Below are 21,292 nucleotides of genomic sequence, written 5' to 3' on the forward strand. Positions count from 1 at the left end.
AGCAGCGACCAGAGACGTTAGAACAGTGGTAGATAGGCCGCGAGCTATAGAGGACGTCTCGAGACACGGGAAACATGGCGGATTAACGAGCATGCGTGGAAGTTGGAAACTGTAAACGCGTTACCTAACATCACAGACTGATAACCTTTTTTTTGGACAGCGTCGAAACGTGTTCAGAGACACCGTGTTCAAATCAAACTGGTAAGACGAGACTGAAATATCCGCGAGATATCCACAACAGCAAACACGGTGGTAGAAGTATAACGTCCAAAGAAAAAAACAACAACCTAACTAAAAACGTGATAATTAATAATTTTACTTTTTACTTAAAGTAATTTAATAAAATTTCAAAAATAATTCCCCAAATAACAGCCCAGAAACATTAGTCCGGATGATTGGTCGCATACTGGAGAGACTTACTTCTAGAAGGATCTTCTATGGTTAAAAAAGAAGGTACGTATTTATCAATAACTCATAATTACGTTTCTGACGAGAGCTATTTGTAAGCCATTCATAATTTCCAGCAGAGCCACTTTTCCCACAATGCAGCGCGGTGCTGCAGCGCACCAGAGCAGTGTATAGTGGGTTATCTTTTCAGTTTAAAGCCTCTGGCATCGAGCCGCTGGTAGCTGACTGGGGAAAGACGGCAAAGCAGCGAACGACCGGCGGTGCAAAGGGAAGGACGGGGGGGAATTTAGGCAGTGTCCCGTATTTGGAATAAGCGAGGCTAGAGAATACAGCTTCCCCCTGACGTGAAACGAGCTTTTCTGCAACCTTCATAAGAGAAAAAAAGGAGCCGCATTTTTCTCCTTTGACGGCTAACTTACAGGCTGGTTGGAACTCTTGGCTAACCATCGCGTTTGAACTGTGAAGAAACTAAAGAGACGTTGACGAAGATTGGGATTTAAAGAACATATCTCCCAGCAGTGAGTTGTGAAAACAAGGGGATATTTTGCAGTTAGATAAAAAAAAAAATATATATATATATATATATATATATATATATATATATATACATTGTCAGAGACAGACGGCATTTGGTTGAGACGTGTTAACGCTGCGTGTTACATGTCAACTCCCGGGAAAAGGGGGAAGTTGTGGCATCAAGGAACGGAGAAAAGTAGCGTTAACGTTAGCTCCCTGGTTAGCTGAACAGCTAACCTAGCAGGCTGCTAAGCTGCTGTCGCCCTTCCATTCCTGGAGCAGAGGAGGGGCGCTGGGGCTTTGTAGCATTGCAGATCTGGTTTGCATTTTTTGGATTGCTGCAAGAATGGAGAATCCCAAATATCTGTCTCAACTCAGGGAGAGGTTCTGAACGGCTTCGACTAGGTTATTTTAAATATATATATATTCTCTTAACGCCAGAGGAGAGCAGAAAACTGCCTGCTAACGCTGCGATTCCAACAAAATCAGCCGGCCCGGAGCAGCCAGGGTCTGTTACAGGCTTACTTCTTTTCTTATGCACCCTTTGAGGGGTTGGGGGGATAGGTATTAAAAAATGGGGAAGTGCTGTACGTCTCACCCAGCTTCAAGATACTGGCTCTCGAGAGGAAGGTCATGATTAGGCGCATTTTATCGCTTATTTAGCACCGGCTTGGCCTCAACGCGCAAAAGTTTGATTATTTTTCGAGACGTGCAGTGGCGAGAACTTTTCAAGGCCCCCCTCTGCGCTGACTTCCAGGCCGAGGAGGTGTTTGCTCGTCCAACCCCATCCATCACCATTGCTTCAAAAGGCCAACAGTAAGGAATAGAACATGTCGGGAGAGGTGCGTTTGAAGAAGCTGGAGAAGCTGATCCTGGACGGGCCGGCTCAGTCTAATGGCCAGTGCCTGAGTGTGGAGACGCTGCTGGATATCCTGGTGTGCCTCTATGATGAGTGCAACAACTCCCCCCTCAGAAGGGAGAAAAACGTCCTGGAGTTTTTGGAATGGGGTATGTATTCTTCTTATTTACTCCATTTTCCCTTTCTTTCTTTGGTAAGATGATCAAGCTAATAATACTGTTGGCGCAGTGGCCCTCCCTTTCTCCCATCACATTCCTTTTATAGAAGCAGCAGGGCTCACTTTGGCCTCCTCTTAACACACTGGCTCGCACTAAAAACTAAAGAGAGAAGGGGCCAAGCAAGGCCACTTTACTCTCCTGTAGTTAAATGTTTTATGTGTTTTGGAAAAAAACAAAAGCATGTTGGAGGGTTAGACATTAAAACAGAAGGTGCCAGTTTATTACCAAAAACAGAGATGCTGTAAAATACCAAGCTGACAATGATAAGAGGATGTATCGGCTGGTGAGCAGGCCTGTTCGGATTTGAAATGCTTCCGGGACGGGTCCAATAAAGATGTTCTCTCCCCTGCAGGCCGCCATGTATTCCAGTGGGAATGCACTTAATGTGAAGTAGATGGCTTTCCTGTCATCACGGCTACTTTGCATGTCAGTTTGCTTGGGTTTGTATGCACGTGAAGGGTAGAGTTGTCCCATCAGACAGAAATCACTTGCACACGCCCATGCTTTGATTAGTTTCTACAGAGGGGGGGGGGGGGTTCTGCCTTTTTCTGGCTGTTTTGTAACTTTAAGACTCCCTAAGGTTAGAGAAAGGGAGAACAGCAGGAAGACCACACACACCAACAAGAGAAGGTGTGTGTGTGTGACATTGGGGTTTGGTTTGTGCATGAAGCAGGAATGTGAGCGACTCACCTTTTTTTGTTATGTAGGGCAGAGGCCCAGCTAGCTGCCGGAGCATGCCTGGCTGCCTGGACTGCGCTGTCTTTTACAGCCCTGAGAGAAGGGTGGCAGTGCAGGAGCAAATCATTGACCTCACAGCAGAAATGTGGATTAAAACAAAAGGCAATGAGGCGACATATTAGAAGGAAAGCGCTTGTGTGTCATATCTGCAGGAATCTTTTTGTCTATGTTTCTAAAAATACAAAAAACCCCTCTACAGACAGACTAGCCGTTTGGCCCGTCAGTGAGTGACTGTGTCACAGACAGACAGGATGGCAGTTAAACACGTGTTAAATCTTTTGCCTGTGGCTGCTAAGTTCATCTACCCCACCAGCCACCATCTGGCCAACCTATTCTGTGCTAAAAACGCAGTTGTGCAGGCTGGAAGTGGCTGGATTTGGCCATTGTTCATGTTTTTTGGGGGAGTCTGCATGAGGATGACGAGGTACTTTTGTGCCTCTGCTGAAACATGTTTCCTTTAGGACAATCAGTTGTTGCCCCCCTTTGCTAGTTCTCAGCTGATGTGCTGCATCAAGTTGGCTTTGCAACAATGCCAGTGAGCCCAAGCCTTTAAGGAGAGGCGCCTGAGTGCCAAGTGGTGACCTCATCGTGACATTTCCCTGTGTTGTCACTAGAAACTGAGCTCTAGCAGACACAACATGCAGATTCAAGCTGTCATAATTGCCTAGAGGTCCCGTGTTGCTGCTTGTTATTTACCACTCCAAAGGCACTGATATTGAATCCTCCAAATTTATGCATTTTAATAATGTAAGTTGAAATGGCTGCTCAAACAAAGCTACGGTGTCCTTTCCAGAATAGAAATGTGCCTTAATTGTAAAGTTCTAATTAAAAAGGGCCTTTCAACAAAATCCATTCAAAGGTAGCTCTTAAGATTGTTCTCATCCTCTGCCGCACACGTACAGTTACCACGGTGGACCCGGCAGTTGTTCTACTCTGGGCTCTGAAGGATGTCACTCAGAGAAGATATGACCTTACATGGTTCTGTCATGCAGCGCTGTCGTTGGCAGAGAATATCTACCCACGTGCAGTTCCATCCTTCTGTTTGCAAGTGGCATCCAATCAGCTAAAGCAGCGGACCCGGGCCTCGTACCGGTACCGGTCCGTGAGTCGTTTGGTACCGGGCCGCGAGAGTTGAGGCTCAGGTGTGAAATGTCTGGTTTTCAGGGTTTTTATCGTTTTCAGCGTTATTTTGTTATCGTTTTTATCGTTAACTCTGTTTTCCTGGGTCTTTTCACGTGTGTTATGAATAAATCTTGTTTTTTTTCGGTACCGGTACTAGCTTTATTTTGTTGTATTTATGCGCGACACCTTAAAGGCCGGTCCGTGAAAATATTGTCGGGCATAAACCGGTCCGTGGCGCAAAAAAGGTTGGGGACCACTGGACTAAAGGGATGGAAAAAGCAGATAAAATGGCTGGTTTCAGACACTGGTCGGTTGTGCACCAGGCTAAGTATATAAATAAGAATTATTTGGACTTGTGAACAATCTTCTGGCACAATTCTTGCTGGATTGCTTAATTTAAACAAGTTGATTTCCTAGCATGGACTTGGCTTTTAAGCGTAGTCTTCAAATTTTCAGTTTGCGTGAGACCGAGGGCTTGGCAAGGCCAGTCCAGAAGCTTAATGGTAGCGTGCGCTGACCATTTCAAAACTCGTTTTGCTGTTTATTTGGAATCGCCGTCCTGTTGGGACACCCAGCTTTGTCCAGATTTCAGTGTCTAGCAGTTGAGTTGAAGTTGAAAAATTTGGATTCCATCCACTTTATGCAGTGTAGCAGAATAAGGCTATTACCATAGTGCAAGGGACAGCGGCCTCACACGTGGTTGTCCAAGCATCTCTCTCGTCTATAAAACGTTTTCTTTTTTTCCAGAAGACATCTGAGCTGAAAATTTCAGTTGAGCTTGAAGGTGTTGAGTTTGGAGCCGAGGCGTCTTTCTTGGTTGGCGCCCTGTCAGTCCACGCTGATGTGAAACTTGCTTCACTGTGGACGGTTTCCAGTTCGTGGCCCGGGTGAGCCTCGGTGGTTCCCAGGCTCTTATATTTGAGCCTGCGTGGATCAGATGAGATCCGACACTATTCGCGGTATGATGACTTGTATGTAAACGACTGACGAGCACTGTAAATATGCCAGTGTGTGACTGCAGAAGACATTGTGGACTTTGGTCAAACCAGTTTGCCCCAGTGGTAAACGGCTAGGGAAATCCTGTCCAGACAGATGTCCAGGATGTGTCCCTTATCTGCCTGTCGTGCTCATCTGCAGCTCTGATATATAAACAGTTAAACATGTAGCGCGATACTCAGGGATTCTTTTCCTGCATAGAATAACTAACATTTCCCCAATCATGTGCTGTCCAGAGCCGAAGGCGTCGAGCGCTGTAACAAAATAATTTCTGTAACTATTTTTGTGAATTTGGGGTTAAAATGTTAGTTTGGACATTTTGTGTCTGAGATGATCAGAAGTAACAGATTTGCAGCACTGACAGGTTCAGCTTATTTGCAGTGTTACTGCCCAAAGGCTTTTCTGAACCAGAAGAAACACCCTGCTGCTGGACGCACTAGGACAGCAAATAATCACGTTTCTTACATTTGTGTCATATTTCATATGTACTTCACAGCTGCTGCTGGTTAATTTCACTCAACATTTCAGCAGCTCAGGTTTCAGTGTTTCCCACAATAAGACTTGGTCTGGTCAGCGCGTTGGTGGTTTTTGTGTCAATTATGATTTCCTCACAGCCCGTAACCGTTCAAACTGGGGCTTGAAGCGTGCCAGACTAGCTGAACTGGAGGTGTTTTATCCGAGTGGTGGTACGGGAATAATAACAGTCGGCTAGATCATTGCTGCATCTACATGATTTGCCATATTTGAACTGTGTTGGTGTTGAATCAGCTCATCCTTATGAAATCCAAAGGGCTGCTGCGTGACCACATCAATGAATGACACCTTTCAGTCTTTAACTATATTTATATTTTTAAGAGTTATTCAGTGAAGAGCTCAGGGCCAAGAAGAAACCATTATAAACTGCCTCCCAGATGGTCTTTTATTATGGACAAGATGGACCAGTGAAAGTGATTCAGTTCAGCTTTTGTAGTTAAAAACAGCGGCGTAACAGTGAGCCAGTCCAGACAATAGTTCTTCCCTCTCGGTGGAAGGAATCTGCGTGTAAGGTTTTAGCCCTGTGATAACGCGCGTCCACGGCAGCAGACCACACCTCTGTGGCATAGCTGCACACAAAAAGTATAGTAGCACTGAGGTCAAGTCTCGTCTTGTCCTCAAAAGTTTTGTGAGCGCCACCACTCCCATGTTTTTCTTCTTCTTGGCAGAAAACCCAGCCACAGGGTCAAAGGAAAAAAGCACACCTGCTGCACATGTAGTGCGGTTCTCAGGATTTGGACACTTATTAGCTAAATGCTAACCAGAGTAGTGACACAGTGCTGTTATAGCTCCTTATTTGTACTTCAGCAGAGGAGCCAAAGTGCACGTGACCAACAGGAGTCTCTATAGGAAACAGACTGGAACAGAAAGATGGTGTTAACACGTACTCAAAACACGGTTTAATCCTACATGCAGAAAAATGGTTCAAGATGGGCCCAGTGAAACCTAAGACCCCCTCAGCCTGTGAGCACTCGGCCTTTGTGCGGCACACAGAGGCTGCACCTTCGCAGCTGCCCTTTGTAGCCACGCCGCAGCGCCTGCGCGCCTTTTTGCTAATGCAGCACAGCCGTGACAAAGGTGCAGCAGTGTTCCCCTTTCTTCCCAACGATGTTTATGAAGCGAAGAAGAGGACAAACACGTGGAATGGGTTTGCTTTTCGTCTTGTTGGGTGACCTCATTCCAACTGAAATGGAGACCCCAACAGGACCTGCAGCCACCGGGAACACGGGAAAGCACGCTGCATATTGCAGCATTTCCTGGGTCTAGCAGCTCAGGCCTGCGCGTGTGTTTATTCACTTGAAGCTGAAACTCGGTCTGAGCCAGCAACTCTTCACCCACACTTATTTTAAATTAATTACGCTGAAATATTTCTGATTAAGCTGATTAAGAGTTAACTTGAAGAAAACGCTCCTCTTCTTTCTCAGCAGCTGAGCTACACCTACGGTCTTTTTCATGGAGCAAGCAGGAGATGAATAACGGATCAGTTTAGTTTCACATTGATCCGTGGCTTACGTAGGCAGGCGCCAACCCACCCATGATGGTGATCTTTCCAATCTCACCGCGCGCTCGATCTTTTTCTCCCATCGTCGCCTCCTTTGTGTTTAGCACCAGTCTCACTCCCCGGTTTGGCTGGCAGCTGAATGAGAGTGGGCGGCATTGCCAGGCCACAGTTGGCAAACACTGTGGAGGCTTCCTGACCTTTTCTCAGTCCAGACTCGATGTTAGCCTGCAGTGGCCAGCTGTTCAGCTGCAGCTGATGTGTGCTCCACCCTGCAAGGCTTTGGCAGTGTGTAACACACACTGCTCGCAGTGGAGGCGTGTACACACACACACACACACACACACACACACACACACACACACACTCTTATTATTGTGGTTTTTTTTTGCCTAACTAGGCTATCTCATAGTGCACAGACCTCAGTTCTTCCCTGTTTTTCCGCTGTTAAAGAAAGAGCCGCCACTTAAATCACGCTGCTTCCAAAGAAGAATTTTTGGATCACATAGTTTAAAGTTGTGTCCACCACACCAAAAACAACCATGTTCACAACACTTTCTAAGCCTCTGCGTTTATACACTCGGTCCCTTCCACCGCTGCAGGTTGGGACCAAACATGCTCAGACTGCAACCTCTGCATTAAAGATCAGCGTCGAGTTGGAGTCGCGCATAAAGGCCAACTCATCCTGGGGTTTTTCCCCTCAGTCAGGAGTGACCATATATAGATAAGAGGAGGGAGTGCTGAGTTATCAGCTTATTACTAAGGTATAAACAAGGCCAGGATTTGTTCTGCCCTACATTTTGTTAACTGAGGCTTCATTTACTTGAGTCACAGTTTGTTTATTAAATGATAAGTAACAGTACAGTCCTCACGCCCCCTCACAGACCCGTGCAGAGCTGGTAGAAGTACTTTGGAAAGTAATCACTGTCCATTAGGATGAACTTGGTTGGCAAAGCTAGTTCGGTGACTTGGATTAGCAGCATTCAAAATGAGAGACCACAGTGATGCAATAAAGAGAATCATCCTCTGTACAGTTTTCATGAAGCAGGAAATTAGTTTTTGAGACTGAAACTAGTTTGTGTGCAAAATGGGTATTTGGGCTAAGAGGTGTCGTTTTAACACGGGAAACTACGGTTGTGGAGACTGCCTCTGGTGGCCAATTGAGGGATTGCAGTTTTCAGCACTTCATTTTTAGGCCTGGAGGTTTCTACAGAGCAACATAAACTAAGCTATTGCAAGCTGCTGTTCCAGCTGTGCTGCAGTAGCTGGCCTTATTCACGCACAGGAAATGTACGTTTTTATTTTACTTTACGATCCATCACCTGCGTGGTGGATCGTAAAGACAGAGCAGTGATTTATTGTGTGCAGACGATCTGGGTTTGGGTCTTTGACATTATGAAGAATCAATAAACGAAGTAACAGAAAAGGTTGCTGAAGAAGAATTTGAGATAAATTGTAATTGGGTGAGAAAATATTTGACCCTCAAACAGGAGTGATGTGGAGAAAATGCATTTTATAACTCAAGTTCCCTAATCTGTATCAAATGTCAGTGTTTGTGTCAGATATTAAAATCGTGTTTGGCCTCGATCAGCAGCTGTTCTGCCGTTTCCTGTCTGGCTGCCCGGTGGCTTTGGCGGGCACAGTGAACAGGAAGGAACCACAACCGCTCGGTGAGGTGCTCCGGACCCAGCGGGTACATGATGTCATACGAGGAAGCGGGGACATCTGTATCGCATTGTGTCATTGTGTGCTCTGTGGCTCGTTTTGGTGTTTTGGACGCAGCAAGGTCACGCTGTTTATTTCCTTTCTGCTGAATTCCTTTTTCACAGCGACATGCCTGTTTGCTCGCTCTCATCAGCTCTTAGTGTTTCTGTCACTTTTTCACGTGATCACAAATGCCAGCACGTGTCTGGAAAGGACAGATGATGGAGAGGCCTGCCCTGTCCTGCTGTCTGCAGCTTAGTTTTTGGACCCAAAGGGGAAACCGCTTACCCTTTCTTAGACCACGTATCATTGTTCTCCACGTTTAATTTACTCCTCGTCTGAATTAAATGTGGAGCAGTTCAAAAACAGAATTCCCTTGCGCCTGAAACATGGCAGCTTTGTATACGCAGCTAAATTTGCTCTGCTGCTGAAAGTTACATTTTCAGATCATTCTTGGGTAACTCGAAAGCACCTCCTCCAACCAGTTAGCTTAACGTCAGCCGGGTCTGTTGTATGCACAGGAGGTCCAAGATTCCTGTTCTGTCTACTGAATATTGTTCCTGACTTTGGTTAGATTAAGCAAAGCTAACAAAATGTTAAATCGTCATCATGTCATAGTGATGTCATTTCTGCCATTTTTGGCGAGTGGAAGTTGTACATTTTACAGAGCCCCTCTGATGACATGGTCCAAAAAAATAAATAAATTGCAGCCACAAAATACTATTTCGTGCCCTCGAAATACTTATTTGTGGCCACGAAATGCTAGTTTGAGGGCACGAATTGGGTATAACGTGGCAACGAAATAGATAACGTGCACACATCATTGATACAATTCCTGGACTGCTGTGTAGAGACATAAGCATGAGAGTAGGCTAAACCTACACACCGTGGACAGAGACGGTATGATTGGGTTTTATTTTAGGCTGGGGATGAGCTACAAATGCATTTTGAAAAATCTGCAATGCAAGGAACCATTATTACAGAGAGGCATTTAAACAGGATACTGCAAGCCCAGCTTACAGACGTAAGCACGACCTGGACGCCGGGATAGATTTTATTGTCAACCAACTGCAAGGGCCTGGGAAGGATCACGGTTATCGGTCAAGTGTTTCGTGCCCACAAATTAGCATTTCGTGCCCTCGAAATAGTATTTTGGACCATGTCATCAGAGGAGCTCCGTAACATTTACATTTCATTGCTAACTGATGTCTTGCTTTAACTTTATCCGTTTCATTAATGGGGAGATTCACCTTACCTGTGATAGCAAAGCTGGCTTTTGTTTTCATTTGGAGTCCACTCTGGGGGAATTCACCAGAGTAACACATGTGAAATTGTACATTTTCAGCATATTCACAGTTGGCCTTTGAAACACTTGGTTAATCTGTTGGGAGCGTTGTAGGCAGAGAAATGCCTGTTGGTAGTTGTGTCATCAGAGAGTGGCAGGGGAAGGCTTCCCAGAGGACGGGCATGGAGCTTATCAGCCCGCCTCTCAGGATCCCCGGGGTCTGACTGCACATGCTCCCCCCCTGCCCTTCTCTCTCCTTTTTCCACTTTTCTCCACCTTCATTTCTCCTCATTTTCACATCTTTTCCTTTCTTCTGTTCCTCCCCTCACAGTGGCTGCTAGTTGGCTTTGGCTGACCTCCCCATTCAGCTGTCTGTCCATCACTGCAGCCAGTGTTTGCAGACTAAATGAAAATGAAGCTGTTCGGCTTTTGGCTCATCATGTTTCTTTTCCTGCTGGACCTGGAGTGCAGCCTTTCTTGCATTAGCACAAAATAAGTCATCATTTCCATCTTTTTAGGAATCGCGTCTTATACTTGGTACATAGTGCTCAGATAACCTCATTCAGGGCTTTTACTTAAGTAATTGCTGCCAGTTTGAAGCTGAGAGGAGTTTGTTGAGACTTCAGTGTGACTCGATGCTTTATTGTTATTCTGTGCATGCTGAGGGGAACAAGTTGGTCTCCTCCTGTAATGACTCTTAATCTCAGAGGAGCAATTAGTCAGCAACAGCGAGACTTACCGAGCGGACAGCAGTCACACTCATCAACGCCACACACTGACCAACAGTGTGTTCCCCTTTTTCTTTGTTTTTTTATTGAAATGTCGTCAAAGGATGAATTTGGGGAAAACTGCTCGCCCCCTTTCAGCCCATTCAGCTGAGACGGTCCCATCGCCAGCTGGCGAAGGCGCTCGCTTGCATAGTTTTGTCTTTTCCCATACTCACTCACTGAACTGGAATTGTGTCACCGGCCTTACTGAGGAAACAAAACCATTTTGCAGTAATATTGGAAAAAAGGTCTTAGAGAGGCGCATTTCAAAGACTAGTTTATTAAAACCACACGGAGTGTTTATGTGAAGGATTTTGAAAGTCTCTTCATGTCTTACATTAACTGTGGATGTTGTTCAGTGCACTCGAACAACACTGCTGTTCTTCTGTGCTGTGATAGACCTTTGATGTGAAACCTTCTGGAGAAAACGTCACCTTTAACCACCATAAAGTCGATGCACAATAGCCACAGTTTGGCCTCAATGCATTTTCTGCTCAGTCCAGCTCAAACTGTTTGTACACTGTGTTGTATGATTTATGTAATATTTAAGGAAGGTGTTGGTGTTCTCCTGTATACGTATTCAGCATGGTCGGATTCTCAAAGAGGGAAAAGTTCAACTCTGAGGTGCAAGTAGCCTAAAATCATCGTTCTTCGTTGTTGTTCTTTTAAACCCACATGTTCCTGTCAGCTGGCTGATGTGCCAGCAGCTTGACCCTCCACTGCCTCAGACCTCAGGTCAAAATCAGAATCAGAATCAGAATACTTTATTCATCCCGAGGGAAATTAGGGGTTACAGCAGGCAGCACGCTAATGGCGCATGCGCACTCACAAAGGAACCTTCTGACCAACTTTACACAAACATCACATTGGGGAGACATGTCAGAAAGGTAGGCTGATAGGAAAAACAACGAAAATACACTACATGAGGTAAGAGGAGGAGAAAAAAAACTCCACTCAGACTGAGCTCCTGGTGGGAGAACAGTTTGATAACAGAAAAAACACCTCAGCACAAAAGCACATGACTATCAATACACCATAGAAACACCTCTTAGTTTAACCTCAGCTGCCTTGTCACTGCTTACTAGTTCACAAACATGGGAGAAAATTGCAGCGTATGATCTTCCCTGGACCTTTGTTTTTTCCTCCTCGTACAGAATCTTTCTCTGACATCCAGACGAGGAGCCAGACGATTTGGCCTAAAATCTCATCCTGGTACAGGCAGATGCCAAGAGCCTCTGCTTGTCCAGGCTTGAACTAGCTGCCAGCAGGGAAACGATTCTTTCTTCTTAAGAGTTTATTTGACATTGGCTCTGCTAATGGGAACGTGTTCCTAATTTATATTTCCTATTATCTCGTAGTTTGGATGTAACGTAACATCGGCATTTGTCGCGTCCCAGTAAGAATTCATTCCAACCAGATGGGCATCCAAACTCAGGCATGTGATATGTTTTTTTTTCTTCAGTTATTGGGATGTTATTTATTGGTTATTGCACCAGCTGTGGCAGGAGGAACAATTAGGCAATCAGTGCCATGACGAGAGTCCCGCCACTGCACGTCACAAGTTGTGTTTCGGTGACGCTGCGGACTAGTTTTCAGTCGTCCCTGAGGTATTGCTAGTGTAGTTTTTATTTTGCTCTGCTGCTGTGTTACAACCCGGCGTGGCTCTTGATATGGCCACCAGTCGATGTCGTGGAACCCCCCGCTGCGTGGATAATGTGGAGGCTGTCTCTGACTTGTGATGTAAACACTGTCAGGGGTTAGCTTGATCATTTTAAATATCGTCAAGCCCCAATTTTTACTATTGTTGTCAGTACCTTTGACTTTGATGCATCGTTTGCAGCATTATTTAATTTTACGTGTGTGAGTGTGTGTGAATGGATGGACGACTGAATGTAGTGTAAAGTGCTTTGGGGTCCTTGGGGTCTAAGTAAAGCGCTACACAAATACAGGCTATTTACCTTTTATGTAATGGTACTACAGCATTAGTAGCTGAAAATGTAATTTTGATGCAATAATTGGAGTTTAAAAAGCTTTTCGTTGGTTATTTCATGAAAAACCAAATGAAATCAGTTGATGGTTCGAGTGCAGCACCTTTGACTAACGTGGCTGCTGCAGGACTCTGTTGTCCCCCGGCTGCTTTGAGCAGAGGGCTCAGCTCTGTGTAAAAAGCGCTGACTCAGGCCCCAGCCCCTCACGGCCGGGCTGCCTGTGGAATTTGGAGCTGAGGTGCAACGTTGGGGAGAGCGGCAGCTGTTTCGATGAAGCCAGGTCTGGCTTTTTGTCCACCAGCACCACTCGCACATTTGCTCTGCTCCCCTCTCTCTGTCAGCTCTCACTTTCTTTCACTGCTTTATTCAGTCCAGTGCTCCACACTTTTACAGCACAATATTCCCTTTGCCTCAGTATCCTCTCCTCTTTTCCTCACCTCCTGTTTCTCGCCCTGTTTGCTCTTTCCTCCCCCCCAGACTGCTGCATCCCAGCTTTGCCTGGTGACAGAGACTGCTGGCTTTGCTTGTGTCTGTGCAGGGCAGCAGTGCTACGCGCTGTGCATATTTGTTCATACTCCTCTCTTTCTCAGGATATGTTTGCACACTTTACCTTAACATGAAGTGCATAAAGCACCACATGTGTAGAAGCTGACAATGTAGACAACCTTCAGCATCTTGACAGGACGGAGCCGAGCTGCATCCCTGCTAAAGCACACACTTTGATCCTTTATTGCATGCTGTCATATTTGTAAAAGGGGACTTCATGCCAAAGAGAGAGGATTGGTATTTGCCCTCTGAATTTGCTCAGACTAAATAAGGACTGAACACACCAGGGGCCAAATTAGCAAGAGTGTTAGAACAGTGCTGCAGCCGCTTACAGCCAGGCTATGAAATCCCACAGTTGCTGAGAAATGTAGCGACATTTTTATCCACTCCTTGCTGTTTTCAAAGTAACTGATTTTAATAGGGATTTTTTCTATTAGGTACTATTACAGTGGTGGATGCTTATAATAAATATGACCACATTTTCAGATAATGAAGTTGGTGTACGTGCAGGTAATTACTGCGATCCTTAGGCGCGTTTCAAAGGTTTGTTTGTTTTTTAATTCTTTGTTCTGTATGATGTTACTAAGACATCAAATGTTCTGGTTAGGAGGGGCAGCCAATCAGAACAAAGCTGGATTAAAATAACTTTGATGAACTGAGGGGTAGAGCAGGGCTCCACCCACTGATTTTCACTTAAACAGGCAGCTGTTTTTTATGTGCATTAAAGTTATATAAACATTTAACAGTGCATATGCAAATTCCTTGCTGAAAGTTTAACCAAAAGGCATTTCCAGTAGAAATGTGCTGACATATCCTGAGCATAACCATGTATAATATTCACTGAAGTTAAAAAGAGGTGCTTTGCAACATTAAACTGCAGTGTGCCAAATAAAAAAGTCAAATATGTATTTTTCGGACCATAAGCTGCACGGGATTAAAAGACACATTAAGCGAAACAAAGCAGTCAGATAAATCAAACTTTATTAAACTCATTCTTCTTGCTTCCTCCACTTCTGTACCATTGATTCATTAATGTTGAATTCTCTATCAGCTGCTCTATTCCCTTGTTGTTGCAGTATATTAATGACTAACCTCGTATTGTGGATGGATTAGGGCTGCTCGATTATGGCAAAAATGATAATCACGATTATTTTCACTGAAATTGAGATCACGATTATTTGACGATATTTATTTAACCCTTTAAGACCTACCATAGAACCAAGTCCACCAGAGCTTATATTATTTTTATTTATTTTTTTTACATGCTGTAGTGCCATTTGTGGGAGCATTTCAAGTTGCTATACATCAATACAACTGTTATAGCCCATATTTTAATAATATGTCTGCATTAAGTGCATAGTAATTACATAAATTGCAAAAAAGTGCAATAAACTACAAAAAAAATTGAAAATCGCTTTTGTTTTGTTTACATATATTTCTACTTGGAGAAGTTTAAGAGGTTTATCCCTCAAAACTTTAAATACAATAAAGTTGCAAAAAATAGTTTACAACAACAGGAAATTTATTTTGAGTGTCTTCATAGTTTTATTTTGGAGATACAGCAATTTTTATATACTGCAGGAAAAACAAAACAATCCTATGATGCAAATTTGCAAAGAAAACAGCAGGTGCATCATTTCACTGTGGGAAGTGTTACGAACAGCTGATAGTAACGGCAAAGCGTGTTTCTGGAATATTATGTTTTTGTTCCTGCAAGCGCTTTTTATGCAATTTTTGCAAAGCTTTATGCGGAAGGAAACCGTGACCGAGGACAAGCTGATGGCATAAGATGTAAGTACAACTCCTCCGGTTTCATATGCAAAACAAATTATTGCGCTAGCTTACACGGTTCAGATTCTACAGGGATTTAAAAATAGTTACGCAAAACGGAGCGTGCTGCTCTGACCGGCTTTAAAGGGTTAACAATGACTTTAAAAAAATAATATATAATAGTGTGCAACACCACTGAAGTTTTTTTTTTTTTTAAACTCTCTTTTCAACCAACGGCAGTCACTCTCCAAATAACTTCTGCTTAGCTTTCCGAGCTTCCCTCGGGTCCTCTTAATCAGCGGTCTCCAACCTTTTTTGCGCCACGGACCGGTTTATGCCCGACAATATTTTCACGGACTGGCCTTTAAGGTGTCGCGGATAAATGAGGGAGGGGCTAATAATCGGCTCAGTCATTTTTAATGATCGTTGAAAGCCCAGATCGTAATCGTGATTAAAATTCGATTAATTGAGCAGCCCTAGGATGGATTATCTCAGTTGTTCTCCTGACTGAAGTTTGGTCCGTTTACAGCATCCTGCCATGCGATTGCATTTGTTCCTGACCATCAGGAACCCTCACGCTAACTTTTATCTAGTGGGAAAGTGTTAGTGTTCGTCCTCCAGCTTCACTGTGTTTATGTTATGCTAACATAGCTGTGTCGCTAGCAATCACGTAGCACATCATTATATACCAGCTAGCCCAACTTCAGTAACCCTACAAACGTCACTGCTATTTAGTTTCCTGTCTTCATTCATGTTGGAAGTGTTGGCAGAGCTGTACGCTTGAATGCTTCAGAAACCTCTCAGTCAGAACATGGTATATCATGCTTAGGAAACTAGCGAGCTAACTTCCTGCTAACTTCTAACTCCGTTAAGTGTAATAAATTCTGTTTTCATGGATGCCTGGATGTTAAACTTAATTGTTACACCTGGTAAAGCAGCAACACTGATCACTTTAGTAAAGATGAAAGAATTTAGACAGTTTAACTCTCAGTGATGTCGCAGTGTTCGTTTGACTTTGGGACCTGAAGGGGCGGAGTTTAGGACCCAGATTACTCCCAGATTTAAGCGCACCTTATTCTGACAAACACGGTAATAACGACGGCCCGCTGGCATGCTCTACCAAAAATAGTGCTTTGTTGTGTATCTAACGGACAAAAGCCAAACCAGTTCCACATCACTGCAGCATTTTTACAAACCAGTTCTGGTTCATCTGTGTCACTCAACGATCCGCTTTCTCCCTTCTCATTCTCTGTCGCCGCCGTGATTTTTTGCCATGTGCGTATGAAAACAAAGGCACTGTGCATGCGCGTTTTACCCATATTCTATCGCAATATTTCATTTTCTTATCGTTGGCTAACATTGTACCGGTATTACCGTGAACGGTATGATATGGCCCAGCCCTACTGAGGGGTTGCACCAAGGTCCAGTATAAGATAAAGGATTCTTTTTAACTGCCAGGATACAAAACTACTCCAGTAGAGTCCAGGATTCGACTCTACTGGAGCTGGAAATGAGAGTTAAAGAAAATTATACAGACTTATAAAAGTATAGAGGCGCATAGCCAAACAGTGGAAATTAATAAGCATTATGTTGCACATATATGCATCATATCGCACATCAGCATCTTCTCTACTGTAGCCAAGGAATGCAGCTGGTGGATAACGGTCAAAAACAGTAATCGAGCTAATTGTGCTGTAGTTTGATCGGCATGATAACACACTGCACTCAGTGAGCTACGAGTAATGCTGAATTTCTCTTGTTCACCCGCTCCTTGTCCCATACATTAATACTCCCACCCACACATGACTCAGTGGATTCACTGAACATCTCACTGTAGCTCGTTTGTCCGTGATGGTATGTGTTAAAGTTCCTCGATCGGCTTTCCCCCCCCGTTTCCAAACGATGGACGCTGTCAGTCGTGTGTGCTTAGTCAGACCACTCTGGGACACATAAGCATTCAGTCTTGCAATTTGTGGTATTTCGGCTCAATCTTCGTAACTGGATAATGAGAGGGGGGAATGTGACAAATTAGGCGACGATGATGAGAGCACGAGCAATGAGGACAAATTGAAATAGTTGAAATAGATTAGGGGAGCCCACAGAGCTGGCTCGTATCGGTTGTAGTTGTCGTTCTTTGTGCCTCCGTGCTGCTTGCTGACACTGATCAAGTGTTGACCTTGGCTCGTAGCGTGGTGGCGAATTTGACAGTGACCTGCCTATTTTTAGGCCTGTCTTTAATATCTACACTGCTTTATGCATTTATGTCTCTCGCACTCGTTGTTCTGACCTCCTGCCTTCGGAGACGCATGAGTCAAATAATGTCAGCAGCTCGTCAGCACAATTCTCCATCTTCCACCTGAATGGCGGTCATTCAGGCCGGTGGAGCTTGCGTGCAGCTGATTCGTTGTCTGGGCGAATTCTCGATGATAAAACAAAGCGTCTGTGCAATGCTGGGCAGTCTGGTTACCCAGTGTCTCATAAGCCTGTTTGTTCCACACACAGTGATTTGGTGGTTTTGTGGATAAGTGTGTGAGAATGGGTTTGTGACCTGTAATGCACACAACCGAGAGACTGACTGTAAATAGACGTCTTAAAATTGCCCCAAACATTAAAATGAATTCTTTGTGGTTTGACGAGCCCACAGCCCACCACGCCGTCCTGCGCCGTCCCTCTCCTGAGAAGCCTCTGGTGGAAATCCTGCGGTCGAACTGATTGTCATCTCAATTGTTTTCCACTGAGTCGTCTCTGTTGTTCACCTCTATATATAGACAGCTGCCTCACACCGTTTCCTCCCTCTGCTGAAGGTCAGCATACAGACAAAACAATTGGGCATCACCCCAAATCCATTTTTTTCTCCCCTCGTGCAGTTAAAACAAGACCAATTAGGTGCTTCACTCATTTTTCCTTCCTGTTCATTGATTGGACAGATTTTAAAGGCGACACATGTTTATTAGAAGGAAACGTCATGTATATCAAATATTTCTCAGCTTGGGCTTTTATTAGAAAGAGTGTGTAGCGTTTGTAGCAAGCAACTGTGAAATCCGTGAGGTTTTTCCCTCCTGATACTGTTGGACAGTTTAAATACTTTGTCCTCATCCCTACAGCAGTCATATCCTCTCCCCATCCAAACCGTTCTCACAAGCTCAGCAGTTCCTTGGGACAAAAGTTCGTTTGGACTCATTAGTACATTAGAGTCTCTGTAAAATCACAAAACTTTATTGTTGGCCATTTGGTTCAATTAAACTGACACTATTTTTACATTGTTTTTTCAACTCCATATTTTGAGTATGATTCTGGGACTTTCATCTTTTCAGGTTTAAAATAATCCTTATTTATTTAATGCTGGGCCTTGGCTTAGGCATTCGCGAAACAGGCTGTTCTATTTCTCCGAACCATTTAACTTGAAGCGAGCATTCTTCTGACTTGATGCTTGTAAACGTTTATATGCTGAAGAAGAAGAAAGACTTTTATAGGCTTTTGTAAAGACAGACTCTAAGTAACTGAACAGTTGCCCTTTGGTTGGGGTGTTGAGCAGACAGTAAGCTGGCCGTAACCACAGATCCTTGATGGAGGCTTTGCTTTGTTTTAAAATTTCAAATATTTCATAGATTTGAAAGTCCCTCACGTGTGACGAGGTCTAATGGTTTCCAATAGACTTGAATAGCTTTCTATGGGCGGTCTCAGCAACATCCGCTTTATCTGTTTCCTCTGCTTTTCCAAATAAAGTCGGCTTCTTCTGTCAGTGGCCTCGTTCTCCATTAGAAACCCAGGTTGTTTCTCTCACATTGATGAGTCCACCCAGCAGTAAAAGGATGATGGGAGACAGGAACGTGACCCTCAGCCTGTGCGCACCCACTGCAGGTGTGTGGAGGTGGAGCAGTACCTGGTGGTACTCCACGCTACGTCCGGCACTGTGCAGCCTGCGGTTATCAGCATGTTGAGAGATTCGGTGCCGGCGATCACCTGGGGTTGTCTCGCATCCTCGTCAGAACAAGTGGCCATCCCCGCTGTATGTAGCCTGACTCAATCTCCTTATCAGTGAGGTCATTAGCCCTGTAACTGTTATCTAAGTGTCTGACGGCTATTGTGCAGCCGCTGTTTGTTCTCACAGCTTACAGTGCCGAGCTTGAGCTCATGGAGAATTCCTAAATGGATCAGACCTGAGCTTCCTTGCCTGGTTAACTGTTGGATAGATCCTATAATTGGTTTTCAGGTTAATTGAATTAATTTAGTGTAGTGATTTTGTGCCTAAATAAATTATGAATTATGCAAGAAGTCTGGTTTGTTCTGCAAGACATTTAAAGGATTATTAGCTCATATTAATCTCTGCTTACTTTGATCATTTGTAATATGAACCTGGTTAGTCTCTGTAATAATGGCTTGGGAAACACCCAGCCCTGCCTCATCCTCACCGCTCATCCCTCGGTGATGGTCATACGCGTACCTTCCCTCGGCTCTGAACAGCAGCACGTCCTAACTTGCCCAGCTGTTGCCAGATGAATATTTTCAGCATGCTTTTGGTTACAAGTCCCAGCACCGACACCTTTCTACTGGAGGTTATAATTAGTAGCAGAGCTAGTATTTTTCGCAGTGAACGCGACTGGTTGTGGCCTAGAAAGTGTCTGTTGTGCATGGCTGCAGCAGTGGGAAGTGTGTATATATAGCACTTCAGTCCCCTCCATTTATTTTGGGAGCAGAAAGCCGTAATTTCGTGGTTTTCTCCATATTTCAGTTTGTTAACATTACAGCCTTCCCAATATTCACTTGAAAATGGAGGGGCCACCATCTGGACTACAAGACTGTGGCACAGTGTTGGGGCTCTAGCAATGACTTACTTTGTAACTTGACAAAGAACTTTTCTGTGTTTTAAACTGTATTTTTTGGATTTTGCTTTGGTGTGAACTAGAGCTGGGCGATATGAGATTTTTTCATATCACGATATGTTTTTTTCATTTCAGGCGATAACGATATCTATCACGATATAAGCCAAATAACTATATTTGTAAGATTTAAATGTGCCGTTGCTCACAAGTAAAATGTGAAATAATCAGCAGCTTGTTTTTATTGAAATATTTATTTCCCATAATAAGTTCAACAGGGTAGATGTACTTAAGGAACACGAGACTTTTTCAGATAAATAAAGGCAAATATTGCAAACTACACAAAAGGCAGCCGCTAAAGCGTTTAAGTTTCAAAATAGAACAAACGAAACAGACTAAATTGTCAATTCCACTTAGAAACAAAATATTAATTCTAAAAATAAATCTTAGTTTGTTTTACAGAAGAACAGACGAAACTGACTAACTTTTGTCAATATCAAATAAACTGAGAACTAAAAGGAAATTCTCAATCTCTCCTTGTTGTATAGCTGAGCTTTTCAAACAGTTTTAACAGTTACTTTAGTCTGACAAAAGCCGAATGACGAATTAGCGCTTCCAGTCAGAGACTGAGGCTACGTCCACACGTACACGGGTATTTTTGAAAACGGAGATTTTCCGTTTTCGTTTTAAAAAATAATCCCGTCCACACATAAAGGCAGAAATGAAGGAAAACGCTGCTATGAACATGCCAAAGCAGCAGGTGGCGCTAGATTCCTAACCGTGCAGAAATGTTGGCCAATCAGAAGTCTAGAAGCCTCGGTGGGAAAAAGTAAACAAAGCTGGGGCATAGAAGCAGAACCGAGTCGTATGTGTGGAGGGACAGTAACTGTGTGTATATGTAAGCATTTAAACACTGCAGAGAGTAGAATTAACAGTATTGTAGAAATTCATTTCACCGAAACAATAACGTGGCGCACAGTGTGACGCATGCACCAGTTTATTGTATTTCCAGACTTGTTTTCGGCACAATTTACAGTGCACGCTACTGTTTTTTGTCAGACTTGAAATAGCCGAAATACCTTCACACTACGGAGCTTCTATGGCTCTTCCGTTCGACAATCTCTCCGGCATTGGAACCATCATCTGTTTTCTCTTCGGTCACGCTCGTTCTATCGCCCAGCTCTAGTGTGAACTCATCCTCATGCTGGTCTAGATGCACAAACAGGAGGCCCACTGGTTATGCAGCGATCCTTGAGATTTTATCAGTTTGTGTTGCTTTCTCAGATGGTCCAATAGGGTGCAGAGACAAGACGGGGCACACTGGAAACTAAAGTGCTCTTGAATTAGGGGCTATTTAGGCTCTCACTGTGTGATCAACTGTCGTCTCATTTACTTTGTTTGCTGGACTGCAAGTGAAACGCAACGTTTCTGGTTTTGATGACGTATCTCGAGATTAGATAAAGAAATGATGACTGAGAATGACGTGATGCATGCTCAGTCATCCAGGTGAGGACCCCCCCCCC

The 21,292-nt window shown here is 44.0% G+C and overlaps 1 protein-coding gene across 10 annotated transcripts in view; it reads left to right on the forward strand.

Moving 5' to 3' along the window:
- cdc42bpab (CDC42 binding protein kinase alpha (DMPK-like) b) overlaps positions 1-21,292 on the forward strand; it is a 73,725-nt gene continuing 52,433 nt past the window's right edge. For 8 of the 10 annotated variants that reach the window (XM_026142323.2, XM_026142328.2, XM_026142326.2 and 5 more), the window contains exon 1: positions 590-1,932. In XM_026142323.2, the coding sequence (XP_025998108.2) occupies positions 1,755-1,932 (178 nt within the window). In that variant the 5' untranslated portion in view covers positions 590-1,754. Of the gene's footprint in view, positions 202-372; positions 454-589; positions 1,933-21,292 lie in introns of those variants that run through there. The other 2 variants (XM_026142325.2, XM_026142324.2) reach the window with 2 other exon arrangements.

The sequence above is a fragment of the Astatotilapia calliptera genome, chromosome 15 (assembly GCF_964374335.1).
Source record: "Astatotilapia calliptera chromosome 15, fAstCal68.1, whole genome shotgun sequence".
Taxonomy (NCBI): Eukaryota; Metazoa; Chordata; class Actinopteri; order Cichliformes; family Cichlidae; genus Astatotilapia; species Astatotilapia calliptera.